Source organism: Monopterus albus, unplaced genomic scaffold (assembly GCF_001952655.1).
Source record: "Monopterus albus unplaced genomic scaffold, M_albus_1.0 scaffold146.1, whole genome shotgun sequence".
Classification (NCBI taxonomy): Eukaryota; Metazoa; Chordata; class Actinopteri; order Synbranchiformes; family Synbranchidae; genus Monopterus; species Monopterus albus.
Window position 1 is genome coordinate 328,360 of NW_018128026.1, and position 14,307 is coordinate 342,666.

The 14,307-nt window shown below is 39.4% G+C and overlaps 1 protein-coding gene across 5 annotated transcripts in view; it reads left to right on the forward strand.

Annotated features, from left to right (window-relative positions):
- The window catches only part of epha3 (eph receptor A3), an 88,034-nt gene that overhangs the window by 55,082 nt on the left and 18,645 nt on the right, over window positions 1–14,307 (forward strand). For 3 of the 5 annotated variants that reach the window (XM_020614439.1, XM_020614441.1, XM_020614443.1), the window contains 5 exons: window positions 4,668–4,830; window positions 5,235–5,340; window positions 5,537–5,601; window positions 6,871–6,996; window positions 10,891–11,076. In XM_020614439.1, the coding sequence (XP_020470095.1) occupies window positions 4,668–4,830; window positions 5,235–5,340; window positions 5,537–5,601; window positions 6,871–6,996; window positions 10,891–11,076 (646 nt within the window). The remainder of the gene's footprint in view (window positions 1–4,667; window positions 4,831–5,234; window positions 5,341–5,536; window positions 5,602–6,870; window positions 6,997–10,890; window positions 11,077–14,307) is intronic. The other 2 variants (XM_020614440.1, XM_020614442.1) reach the window with 1 other exon arrangement.

Consider the following 14,307-nt stretch of genomic DNA (forward strand, 5'->3'; position numbering starts at 1 on the left):
ACTTTACTAATTAGCGAGCGCTGGTTTTGATATGAATATGTAGTATGGTATGCATAGATGAGTGCAGGCTTATCTGCAGTTTAAAACATTTTGGTGGTTTTTGTTTGATGTCAGTATTAGTGATACAAAAGGGTTAAACAGCCTGTTCGTGTGGCATGAGGTTGATGTTGTCCAGGATTTTTATCTAGAACAAACCAAAGACTGTGTCATGTTGTTTCATCCTGTCCTTTCCTTCCTTCTCTCATTCCTTTTGCTTTTGTCACAACTCCTCCTTTCTCTTCTCCATCCTTTCTTCTTATTCTTTCATCTTGTTTGCTTTTCTGTCTCCGTTCTACTGCTCCTTGCTCCTCCCCTCCTTCCCCTATTTTTCCTCTCATCTCCTCTTTCCATCTCTATCATTCATCCTGTCCTCCTCTCCACTCTGCTCCTTAATGGAGACAAGTTTTATGGCAGATAGTAAATGCGTCTGTGGGGTCGCTCATTCCTCTGTGAGGAAAATTAGTGCAGAACAAATTACACTGGCTTTCAGCACCGATGCTGTGCTATGCCTGACATTTGATGGTGAAATTAGCCATGGATGCAAGTTTAATCACTGGCAGATTCAATGTGTATGTGTGTATTTGTGTGTCCCAGATCACAGTTTGCTTGAATGCCAACAGTGGCCCCTAATCTCTTGATTAGTAGGCTGACAGAAGCTGTTTCCTCGCTAAACTCTGTTCCCTGCCCAGCCATCCTTACCTAAGATGTTAAAACAAGGCCGGAAAACAGCGAGAGGAAAAGTTAATGATGGATATTGGGTCAGACCTTATTGCAGGTCTAACTCAGCTGTGGTTTTTCCAATCACACACATGCTTATTCTCTGCAAGTGCATCTTCATTTAAAGATGACAGAGAGAAATGTGGGAAGGGAAGGAAGAATCTGTGGGACAAACTCTCTGGGCCTTTGCACTGATCTCTGTTAATCACATCATCTCTCAGGAATTACCAGAGACACTGAGGGACAGACAAACACACACACACACAAACCAAGTTCCCAGAAGATTCTCCACAGTAGCCATACATACCCAGCGATTTTAAATCCCCAACAAAGGATTCTTCCATCCTGAAAAAATAAACTGGGACAACCAGGGGAACACCCATAACAACCCAGCACAGAGGCCTCTTTCGTGTAGCAGGCTGAGGGACGCCGACAACCTCTAGAATGCCAAGGACCAATGCCATAGGAGGACAAGAGTTGGAGCACAAATTCCCCACAACTAGACCACACCATAACTCACATATGAGACAGAAGGAGGCTTACACATACACACAGACATAATCACATCTACACATAAACAAGATAGCAAAACAGCACAAAACAGACTAACAGAGATTAAAAGAAAAAAGCTTTTAGCAAAGAGAAGATGTTCAGATTTGCTGTTTTCTAGTGTTTATAACAGACATACACAGTGTAGTGATTTACTAATGGCTCTAGCTTCTCTTAGCAAGCAACAAGCAACACAAGTCAAAGCACAATACTTTTCTGTACCAGATGGACCAATAGAGTTTGGAGGTCAGACCAATGGATGACAAAAAAAGCCATACAAGTGCAGCTATGTTTCTGTTGTGACATGTAAAAAACAATGTTTTCTGTGAGAAACAAAACAAGGAAAGGTTTTAGAGGGACATTTTAAAAGCTGCGAAATTTAGGACAATTCAGTAACATTAATAATCTCATACTGTGCCACAGCAACCTAAGTGCTGACTGGACTTTTCATGCTGTAAGTAATTCATAACATTTCCAGTCTACTGATGACTGTAAAGTCATCTATGTGAATTCAACACAAACTATGTTGACTCACTGGAGCTATCATACATCTGAGCAACTAAGTGAAGCATTAGCAAGCCAACAGTGTTTTATTTTTGTTTGTTTTGTTTTGTTTTGTACTTTACTTTTGCATTATTTTTATATTTTAATCATTTCGCACTTGTTGACCTAACTACTTCCTCCATACTACATGTAGGCCAGGAGTTAAATAAGCCACTTAAGAAATAAAAAAAATGACTGTAAAAGGATATATTTGCTTAAGTGTTTCTCTTTAGATTCCTGTTGGTGTATAAATATATAATTTGTTTGTTTGGAGGCAGATGAGCTGAGTGGTGAACTCAAATAATTCTGTATGTTACTATAAACTGCAAAGAAGTTCATGATATCTGTAGCTGTCATGGCAAACGCCAGGAGAACCAGCTTATTATTCTCAGTTAAACCAACTGATATTTTGCCTCTGGTTCTGGCCACACATTTGTCTACCAGCAAAGCACTGTGTCACACAGCTGTGAAACCAAAGGCCCAAGTGTCTAAAGTGCTCGGGCTGTTCACTTCCTATCCTCCGTATAGCAGTGCTTGGTGATATTGCTGGGAATTCCCAACCAGAAGCCTTCCCAGTAGAGGAGAGGTGTTTCAGCTTTGGAAATCCCAGACTAACTCTGAGATCTTCCTGTCACATTAAGCTGCTAAAGGGCATTCTGTAGCTGATAAGGCATTTCCAAGCGCTCTTTGTGAAAATAGAATTTGTGGGAATATGCTGATTGTTTTTGCATGTTTTATCATTGTAATCTAGCAGAGAGAGGAGCTTCCAGTCCACTTTAATTTGGCCTGTTTATTTAGGCTTAGATGGAAGGAATGCTGGCTGAAACACTGTATTTACAAGACTTCTGGTGTACATCCCTTGTTGGGGTATGTATGCGTTTGCATCTATGACTGAGTGTGTGTGTGCATGTGTTATACAAGCTATAATTTGCTACAGCTTTGTTTACTTTCTGAAAGCAGAACACAGCACAGAGGCCAGATTCAATTCTAGTGGTGTTCTGGTGAGATACACATGCACGGAAACACACAAGTGGATAGCCCACAATCACATGGCTAGTCAGGCTGCAGTGTGCATAAAGGAGAGGTGTTTGGTGAGTCTTGCTTTGCTGTTATGCACTGTATCTCTGTCTCTCTCTCTCTCTCACACACACACACACAAGGAAAGATGCTTGTGCCACACCTGTGTGTGATTTTTCAGGGGATCACATGCTGTCCTGTGTGCCGTATGGTGACAAGCTGCGAGTAGATTTACGTTTGTGAGCAGTTGTCCCAGTGCAGATCTGGTGTATCAGTTACTTCCTCACACACACACCAGTTCAGAAAGCTTTGTGCACCATAAAACTTTAATCCACTCTAATAATGGGCACGAAGTTTCTTATACGTGCACAGTATGTGTGGTCGTGAGTGTTAATGTCATTACTTTTACCAGTGGTTGCCTGTTAGTAACTGAGGATAAAATAAGGATAAATAAAATGAGGATCTGGCTCTGCCTGGACATTCTGTAGTTCAGCCCTTGAATGATTTTTATGATCTTGGCTATGCTGAGAAACATTCATTTTCAAGATTGTTGAACTCATCCCTAATAGCTTGTCATTACGATTTAAGATGGCCCTCATTCTATTTTCCCCCATTTGACAATTTGTTTCATAACAAATAACATAACACAGGGCAAACTGCAGATCTGTTTAGGGCATGGAACGCCTCAAAAGACCTCAGTCCCCTGTAGTGACAAGCTACTTTATCTGTGTGATGTTTACAATTTGTTGTGTTTTTATTTAGGTCGTTGTTGTTGTACAAAATGGTGTTGGAAAATGCATTTTGATCTTCCTATCAGTCTTATTTAATTCTCTTAATTAAATATACAAAAAAACCAAACGAACAAGTAAATATGCATGATAAAATATTTATAGCACATTAGTAAAGTTTGTGTAGCTCAAAGGGACACAGCTACTATTTTTTTTTTAAATATCCTGCATGTCTGTGCAGAATATATTTTACCTCAGCTCCATAAAAATGCCTAAAGACAACGTTTTAGATGTTCCTTAACATCTCACTAATCAACTTTGATCAGTTTCGTGTTTAATCTATCAAATGAATCTCTCTCTCTAATGTCTGTATTTTATCAAGTAACAGGTGACAATTTAGGAGCACACACACTGTTGCACAAAATATATACAAAACATGACGTAAATATTTAAAACCATCACATCCACAGCTTTATTAGAAGGGCACTTAGTAGCACGTTATTCTATATATAGAAATCATTTAAAGCCAAAGGGCTGCAGTCTATCTTTTCTCTTCTATATCTACCTACTACATACTGTATCTAACACATCTGGAAGCAATGTGCCAAATGCAGACCTGGTGTGTAAATCCTCCTGTTGGTTTATCAGTGGGGAGAAGTCATAAAGTATAAGGGCATAATTCATCAAATTGGCAAGAAAGTGTCCATGATTGTGTGTGTGTGTGTGTGTGTGTGTCTGGCATTACTCACATTGTGAACCTGTTTACACACTCACATTGAGGGGACTTGGCCTTCCTTGTGGGGGCCAGATGTTGGTTCCTACCATATAAATCATTGAACTTTAGGGTGACAACTTTGTTAAAGGTTAGGTTAAGATTAAGGTAAGGCTTAGGGTTAGGCAAATAGTGGTTGTGGTTACTGGTTCCACATACTGTAGCCTATGTACTGTGTTGTATTCCTAAAAGGTTCGATCCCTTACTGAATTGTAATAGTTTTCTCAAAACATGCCAGCTGTATCACAAATATTTTATTTCTTTCTCTGTCTTTCCCTTCCTTTGTTTTTCCTGTCCCACAGGAGGAACAAGAGACCATTTACACCATCCTTCGTGCTCGAGGCCGTAATGTGACTCTGAATGGGTTGAAGCCTAACACTGCCTACCTGCTGCAGATCAGAGCTCGCACTGCTGCTGGATATGGAGCCAGCAGCCCCAGCTTCCAGTTTGAGACCAGTCCTGACTGTAAGCTCAACACAGAGCAAAAAAACTTTAACTCCTTTACTGCTGTAGTTGAAAATATGATTAGCTGATAAGGCCAAGGCTTATGAAGAGTGAGACTATGTTACCATTCTGACTGGAAACCTCACTCTTTTGTCCTGCAGGTTTTCAAAGAAGAGTCTTTTTGCCCAGTGGTCTAATTGCCTTTAAAGAAAGATTTTCTGTCTTAGCATGAACACATTCTTAGATTGAGGGGAATAATTTTTCTATGGAATTGTCCAAATTTAAATATCTGGGCATTTATTGGCACAAAATATTGGCTGTAGTACAGTAACATGCCAACATGTTTACAGCAGCATTAGTCTACAACATCCATGAGGTTAAACATGAGTTTGTTTGCTCATTATTTTTTGCTCTCTGACTTTCAGCAGCCTTTTCCATCTCCAGTGAGAGCAGCCAGGTTGTCCTGATCGCTATTTCCTCCGCCGTGGCCATCATCCTGCTCACTGTGCTGCTGTACATCCTGATTGGCAGGTCTGTCCACTACTCATTTGACTTGATTATCCCTTTGAGTGTCATCGCCTCCAGTCCTTAGGCATGCTCCTGGTACCTGAAAACTAATTACAGTACATGTAAAAATGGCCACTTACTGGTTAACTCCACACACTATAAACGTTAAAGTCCTATTGGGAGATGTACCACTACTACTTTTTTCTGTTTGGATTGGCAGGTTTTGTTGCCACAGCAAGTCCAAACATCCTGATGAGAAAAGACTGCACTTTGGCAATGGCCACTGTAAGTACTGTACTCTGTTTCCCTGTGGGCCTGGTTCTATCTGTTTGTACTTCAGTTTACTATTCACTAAGTAGATGTACAACATACTGTATTTGCACTGTAGTTTTGATAGTTTGAGACTGGGAGACATCTTTATCATAGAAATTTCACACCACTAAAACAGTAGTTTTGAAGAAGAAATTTCCCATCTTGAAGTGGTTTCCCTTTTACTTTTTGGTGCATGTGGTTATATAAAAAGACAATAATCAGACCAAGACCATGTTGAGAACGAGGTTTCTAGGTCCATTTGCAAACCAACCTTTGAGGCATAATTCAAAAAGGCAACATATTCAGACTGATCTCATACATTAAGATTTAGATTAGCTCTAATTAGAGGGTTTAACCCAGGTAATTATCCTTTACATTGATACAGTTTTGACCAGTGATGAAAAAGTCTCACTCACATGGCTTCAAGTGAAGTGTACAAATAACAGCTTATCCCCTGATATGGACCAACACAATAGGATAACAGTAACTTTTATTTTTTATATCACCCATGTGATGCTTTATTTACATACTATATGCTGTGTTGTTTATTAGGATTAAAACTACCTTTAACCTTGACCTAGGCAATAGCAGGAGAACTCCCTAGGCACTGAACAGAATCTGCCCACCCACCCCTTCATGAATAGTTAGGGTGGGTCAGATGGTGATCATAAATTTCTCCACAGGAACTAATAAAAAGTAATGTTATTACTAAAAGGAAGCTTTTTTCAGTTCTCTTACAACAATACTCACATTCCCGTACAGATTATAACTGGTTACTGTGATTGTTTCTTCTGTCCTTCCTGGCCATAAAGAGACTAAAGCTGCTGTCTTCTTTTTATGCATTTTCACAAACCTTATATTGATTACTGGAAGTGCATCTGACCACAGTTTTCCTGCCTGAGATCTACTTAAACACATAAAAACAGTTTTACCTGGAGACATGCCATATTGTTGACTTTGTAGCATTTGAGAAGCACTGTTATTCTGACATGTGATTTTAAAAGCCCGTTCTTTAATGATCCATGAAGAAATGTCTTCACCAAAACATGAGCAGACCCAAGGGGGTGGCCAGGGGCGGCACCAGCAGCCTATAGTATGCTTTGACTCCTGATTTTCATAATAAAGCTAAAGCCATTATAACAGTCAGAGTACATATACTGTACATATAGGGACATATGCACACATAGAAACAAGGTTTTTAAATGATCAATAATTGATGCAACCTGCTCTCTGTCGCTGTAGTACGGCTACCAGGTATCAGGACCTATGTGGACCCCCACACATACGAGGACCCCAGCCAGGCTGTGCACGAGTTTGCCAAGGAGCTAGATGCTTCCTGCATTGCCATCGATAAAGTGGTGGGAGCAGGTGAGCGCAGTCAAATAGAGTCATCTGCCAGATTTTGCTGCATACAGACACCAGGTATGTTGGTTATTTCAGGCTAGCAAAATTGACTAAAAGACTAAAACTGCAAATGCCAAATGGCAATGTATATTTCTTTTCTGAAGTTTACATTCTGAAACCTGTTTTGAAAACAGGTGGCAATTTCTGCCTGTCAGTTACAACATAATGTGTCAACACTTTCTAAAAAACAGCAGACTTTAGATTTTGCAGACTAGATAGCTGATAATATACTAGCCAGTGGTACATATTAGGGTACAACAAAATTTGTCAAGCCAAGTTTGTTTCCACTACACTCAGCCCGCCTTGGAGGTGCATTCTGGGAGCTGAATTTTGGCACCCCTCAGGAGGTAGTACTAAAATCAAGTACCAGGAACACAAGGGGGGAGGGTGTGCATGCATTGAAAGCAGTCGCTGGTGGATGGTTAAATATCTGTCTTTGCAACTCAAGCATTAGAATTACAAGCACTGTGTGTAAACACACAGCTGACTGTGTGTGAGAGAGGAGCAGCCCCTCCCTCCTCTAAACAGAGACGGACACAGAGAAAATACAGTAGAAAAACAAAGCATGATGGTCCACATCAACCCCAGAAGCTACACTTGATGATGGTTAAGGGAACTATGGGTTAGGCCACTCGTTGGGTTCCATTAGTGGAAACACAATAATAGTGATGTGAATTGTTTATTTTAAATTTCCAATTAATTCCTCAAAGTTTTATCAATTAATTATTGCTTCACTGAAAACAGTAAACAGAAATTATAGTAAATGTGTGTAGATCAAGATCAGATCAGAAATTTGCTTGGATCATTGGTGGGAAAGTTTATCAATGCAGAAAACAGTCACAGAAGAGTCAGTCCAGCTGAGAGAAGGCAGAAAGAATATACATTTTCTTTCCCACTTCCTCCTCAGATCCTTACTTTCTTGCTCGTTCATGCTCTGTTGAAATGACAGAGAGACGCCAAGCGCACAACCACTCAGAAAAAATGAAGTTCATGTAGTGCTACAATATAGCTATATCTTTATGCCAGCAGACTAGCTTAACTATGTGCCATCCGCTGCACAGCGAGAAAGCATTTAATGCCCACGTTTTCCTTTCTTTCGTTCATTTCTTCTCTTCATTCCCTTCTTTGACTAATGCCCTAATCCTAAATCTGGTGATCACAACATTAAAACAAGCTTCCTCTACTCCCTCTCCTCTCCTCGCCTCTGCTCTTTCCATGTACTCCCTGATATGTTGAACAGGAGTGCAGACAGAAGGGTAATACATTGTGATTCATGTCGAGGCAGAAGAGATGGAGACTAAAGCACACAGCACATAACAGCAGGCCCGTCTCCAGAGTCCCTCCAGCCCTCCACATTGTAAAGCTGTCAGGACAGCCTGAGAGTCTACCTGACTCCATGCTGGAATACACTGCACTCCACAATGCGTTTTTCATAGTACAAAGCAGAGACGAAGCACATTAATCTCTATAGGGTTGGAGAGATTAATGTGTAGATATTGGCTTTTTTTTATTGGAAATCAGATAAAGACAAGTCAGTGTTGTCTACCTCTGATATGAAGTATCTGTGTTCTGCTTTTATTCTCTCTGTAGAATAAGTCAATACATTGATTCTCTATGGGACTTCTATATCATGTTCTGCTGCTAAAGTGACATTTTGATTTTATACAGAATTAAATCAGCCAGACCGATTACAAAGAAATGTTCATAAAATAGTCTGTGAAATGCAGAATTGTTGCATTTCATGAAATCAAACACTTAAAATAAAAAGGCAGAGCAAGAAAAAACTGTTTCGTTTGTTAGCATTAAAAACTAAAGCTCCCTTGAGACCATAACAAGTTTAGTAACCAGTTATACACACTTAACTTATAGATATGGACAGAAAACCTTAAGAATATTTAGATGTTTTAATGACCAGTACAAGACCAGTGTCAGACTATTATAAGTAACGCACTATGAGAAAACCCATTAATATCTAGATGTGGGAAAGGGAGTGAGAGTGAGCTCTCTAAATCTATTTTAACAGAAGAAAAGTGAATTAAACACCAGAGATGAACAGTAAAGCTTAAACCATGATGTAAACAATCTTGTGTGCCAGCTTGAATGCAACAAACCACCCATCTGTGGGATTTTTATCAAGCCATATAAGCACTGTGAACAATACACAACATACCTCCTTTTCGTCATCACTGCTGCAGTTCCCATCTGTCTTCATTAAACATGTTACCAAGACTTTGATCTTATAGCCAGTCAGTGATTGTGTGTTAAAAGACAGAACACAGGCTGCACTTTGTTTACATGGGTCAAACTTTAACATCAAAGTCAGATACCTAGCTTTGCTTACAACAGGAAAAGAGTGAATGTCCCTAATCAAGCCTTATTAAACATAGATCTTCTTTCTTGGAGGGACCACATAAAAAAGGTGCCTGGACCTGACCTGTCTGTCCACTGCTGAGGGCCAGAAGAATGAAGCAGAGCAGAAAAGCAGGCATGCTTTTGGTATTTAGACAGGTTGTACAGTAATTATACCGGCTTAAGTTATCCCAGATCCCATTGGTTCAATTCCAAGGTTTGACCCAAGCTCTCTGATCCTGAGCTGCAATGGGAAATAATTGAACTGGACAAAGAAAGATGTGCACATATCTTAGCCCTGACATCACATGAGCACATTCAGAGTGTGTGTACATTACACATACACATATACACAGCTATACACACTTTGTCTAAACTTATACAATCCAGTCAAAACCCTGTCACCAGCTGTAACATGACTGGCTGCCTTTGTGTGTCCAGTCTGCCTGGAAAGGTTATGATATCTTGTGAACCCACACACAACAAGGGAGTGAAGTAAACATACACTTCCCCTCACTTGCATGGAATGCTAACTGATGCTTCTCAGAGTGGAGGTTGAGTTATGCTGTGTTTTTATTTGACAAAGGAACAAAGTTGAAAGGCTGCTATGCTGTCTGTTCAGTTTTACATGATTTTATTGCTATAGTTTGTGATTATGCATAATTATGCAGCAGTTTCTGTCCAAATCCAACAAATACATTCCTGATTAACGGCTGTTAATAATAAGATCCTTTTAAATCTGCAGCTTCATCTTGGGCATAAAACCTTCTGAGGATGATTCTGCAATGTAGTGTGCAAGGACTGCATTATACAGGCCTTCTAATTCATGCTGTTCTACTCATCCCTCTCAAGCTTACAGTGATGAAACTAATGAAAACCATAGTTTCAGTGACCTCATGTCCTTTAAAAAATGGACAATAGTTTGAGCTGCCCTTTCTCTTTTTGTCTGTCATTTGTGAGCTCAGTATTAAAATACTGGGCGGGACAACAGTCAGAGGTTTCCAGATAAGTGGCTGCTTGGACTCAAAGAAAAACATTTGAGATGTAAAATATTATGTAAAAATTAAGTTTTCAGAGATGTTTTAGGAGGTTTGTCCTGATATATTATATATTTGTATTTAATACTCTTGCTTTCTGAATCTCTACAACATCTAGTCAGAATGTACATGGTTACGAGAATAAGGTTAAAATGTTTCTTTACAGTTCAAAGCATTTGTTGTGTACACATTGAGTCAATTCCTTCTTGAACCCTATGGAATTAATTAAAAACACAAAAAAGTTAAATTAATTTAATTCATACATTGGCTTCTTATAGCAACTTGAACCATTTTTTATGGTATGTACATGGTGATACAGTATATCTACATTTATGATAATAAGACAATACAGCCTCTAGCATTAAATATTAACCACTGAGCTTAATAAGCAGTGCTGCGGACATTAGTAGTATTAGTATGTTTGGGACTGTGATCATTCCTTTTGTTCTATCTTCCATCATTTTAACTCCAGGTGAGTTTGGTGAGGTCTGCAGTGGTCGCCTGAAGCTGCCCAGTAAGAAGGAGATCTGTGTGGCCATAAAGACTCTTAAAGGAGGATACACGGATAAACAAAGACGTGACTTCCTCGCTGAGGCATCGATCATGGGACAGTTTGACCATCCCAACATCATCAGGTTGGAGGGGGTGGTAACACGTAGTAAGTACATGCATGATTCATGACTTAAAGCTATTCTGCCAAATTTTATTCTAGTGAGACTCAAAACAATCTCACACCATAAGCCAATGCTTAGCATTTTTTGTCCCCCCCCATCCTGTTTTTTAAAGCTACAATATGATGTACAGATGCCTGTACAAATGTACAGTATCATCCAGTCTAATGCTAGCATTATCTGAATAACAAGTACATTTGGCAGATCAGTAGAACGCTCTGGTTACTGCTAATGTGACACAAAGCACTGGCGTTATACAAAATTCAAATTACTACCAAATTCAAATTGTATTAATTCAATACAAAGGTAAAATCATGACCATGCTAGTGGGCTAATGATTTGCTTTAGATGCTAACACATCCAAAAGGAAGACACTACATCTAATCATCTTTCAGTCTTGTGGTTGCTTTTAGCAGTCTCCATCTCAAAAGCCAAACTGGTGATAACCCTGGTCTTTATTTTTTGTTTGTCCTAACCTCTGTGCACAAGAACATGACCTCTTCGGTCTGTCAACCACTGTTTCGAACTTGTAGTTACCTAAAACTCTCCCATGGCTGGTTGTTTGAAATGACCAATGGCGTTTAGAACTTATAACCTTTGACAACAACAGAAGGGTTGTATGCAGCAAACTGCAAAGGAGGGGGCTAATATAGCTCAGAGGAACCATGCCCTGTCCCATTTTCATGTGATTTATCAGACAATGTGTAAAAACTTAATGCACCTTTAAAGGCACACCGAAAGGACTTAACTTTTATCAGTTTCTCAGTTTTGCTTAAAGGTCAGCTAAGTGATCTTTTTTCTCCAGTATTTACTATTCAAAAGTTATTTTCTTAAAAATAAAACATTTTAAAATAGAATAGGATAAACTAGAATAGAACAGAGAAAGATGGAGCAGTGATTTGATTTGCATTCACATTCCATCACAGATTCAGCCTCCCCAGAGAATCTCCTTACTGATTCCAGATTTTCAGTTGTCTTTGATAAATAACTCTAATGTGGCTGACACTTTTCTGGAAAAAGTGCAGGACTTATATTGAGTTCCCGTGGTGTAAATCTCTGTAGATCAATGTGCTCTGATCAAAGCCTGTGTCCAAAGCAGACAAAAATCCATAAATCCATATCTCAGACTCACTCCCCTCTGGGCCTCTTTATAAGACTGTCATTGGCACACAGAAGCCCTCTTTATAAAGAAATCTCTGCACAAAATGAGAAATAATGAGTCTGAACTTTGTCGCTGAGAACGGTTCCAGCCCCTATCTCTCCATGTAGCACCAGGCTTGTTAACTATTTCTGGCAGTAAGGTTACTCAGTGAGAGTAGAATAAAATACCTGGATGACCTCCTCTCACTTTATTTTGCTCAAGTGGTTTCTCCTATGTGGTTATATTGGTTCTGCTTTTTTTCTTCTTCTTTGTACAATCTCAAAACAAATTTAATTGCTCCCTCCCACTTAAAATGTATTTCAGAGACTTATCAGCTTCTAGAACAGTATTACAAATAGCAACAAATAGATATTCCAATCATAACGTTTTAATTAATGAATGGTGTTTTGTTCTCAAAAAAGTCCCCAGAGGATAAACACTATAGGATATTATAATGAGTAGTTCAGCCTCCTCCCTGTATAGACACTTATGATTCATTATTTTGACATACTGTACCTTTCTGAGCTAAAGGTGGAGGTGAATACTGTGAAATAGGTAGCTACTGTAATAGTCTTCAGTAAAGTCCTCTTTAGCTCCAGTTATACATTAGAAAATTATTTTTCATTAGCAAAAACTATTCTTAGATTATCTTTTTTAAAATAACCCCAAAACTCTTTGTTGTACACGGATAGAAGAAGTGAAAACACCTGTAAAGAGATTTTGTGAAGAAAGCACATTCACTTACGAGTTTCAGCCTCTGGTTATTTAGCCTTGGACACAGTACATACATACAGCAAGGGAAAGTTTGTTTATGTGTGCAGTCGTTCATCATTGAGATTGTTTCTATAAAACGTCTTAGACCACTCTTCCTATTAATGTCCAGTCGGTGAGAAATGCTGCAATAACACAGGGCTGCAGTTTCACTCACTGCTTTGAGACTAATAGAGGAAGCCCAGTATCCAGCACTAAGTTTGTGTGTGCTTGTTCATGACATTTAGAGGGATACCCTGAACACATGTGCATGAGTTGGTCCAGAATGAGTTCAGGGCCTCATTTCAGGAGGTCTATTTGATATGCCCTCCCACACCTACAGTACACACACTCAAACACACACTGCTGTAGGGTGATTTATTAAGCTTCTCCTGTTAATTCTTAATAATCCTGGGACTTTCACACCCCATTTACCTTGCTGCTGCTTTTGGCTGATTCACAGGCTGCATATTTGCAGGCACACACACACACACACGCACGCACACACATGCACACTTGCACAGACACATGCACAAACACACACTCGCACTCGTGCTCATAGAACAAAGGGACTTGCGGGCCTTTATCACTGCTGCCAATGTTGAGAAGAAAGAGGGAAGAGAAGAGGGTGAAGGACAGGAGAGAGGATTGGATGTGTGTGTTCCCGTCTGTGACTATAAACACCGTTTGCTGGTAAACTGTGTGATCCATCACAGTCTTTGAGGGAATGGGGCATGTGTGGGGGTGGAGGGTGTAAACTGCATTCCTGGGTGTATTTGAATGTTCAGGGATTTTTGTAATGTAAATAGAAGTTTTGCAACTGTAATGAGACAATTCATGCTGCTGTGAGAGTTAAATCTCTGCAATGGGAAACAAACAAACAAGCAAGCAAACAAAATCAGAACAACCTACACTGGAAAAACTTTCAGGGGAAAATTGTGAAGCGCAAATTGTTTGTTTAAGTTGGTGTGTCTATGGTTCCTGATGGTCACAAATCTGAAGTCATTGTTTATAGTTTATATTTGGACCCTACACCCATGACCTAACTCAAACACAGCTTCTGTCTTTGCTGTGAGCTGTTTGTTATATGAAATAGGACTTTTTTTTTTTTTTTTGCCAGAGTCTGATTGACTCAAGCTGTAGAGTCGCTCTGGTTTGTTCAGATCAGCTGATTTAATTAAAGATACAGTATTAAGTCAGCCAACTTCCATCATTATTAATGGAAAGTTTATTTCTTTCTAGTGAGGGGAATAGATTTAATAACCGATTACATCATCTGTCTGTCTCACCAGATGTGGGGAAGGTTCATATTAATACATGCAAGAAG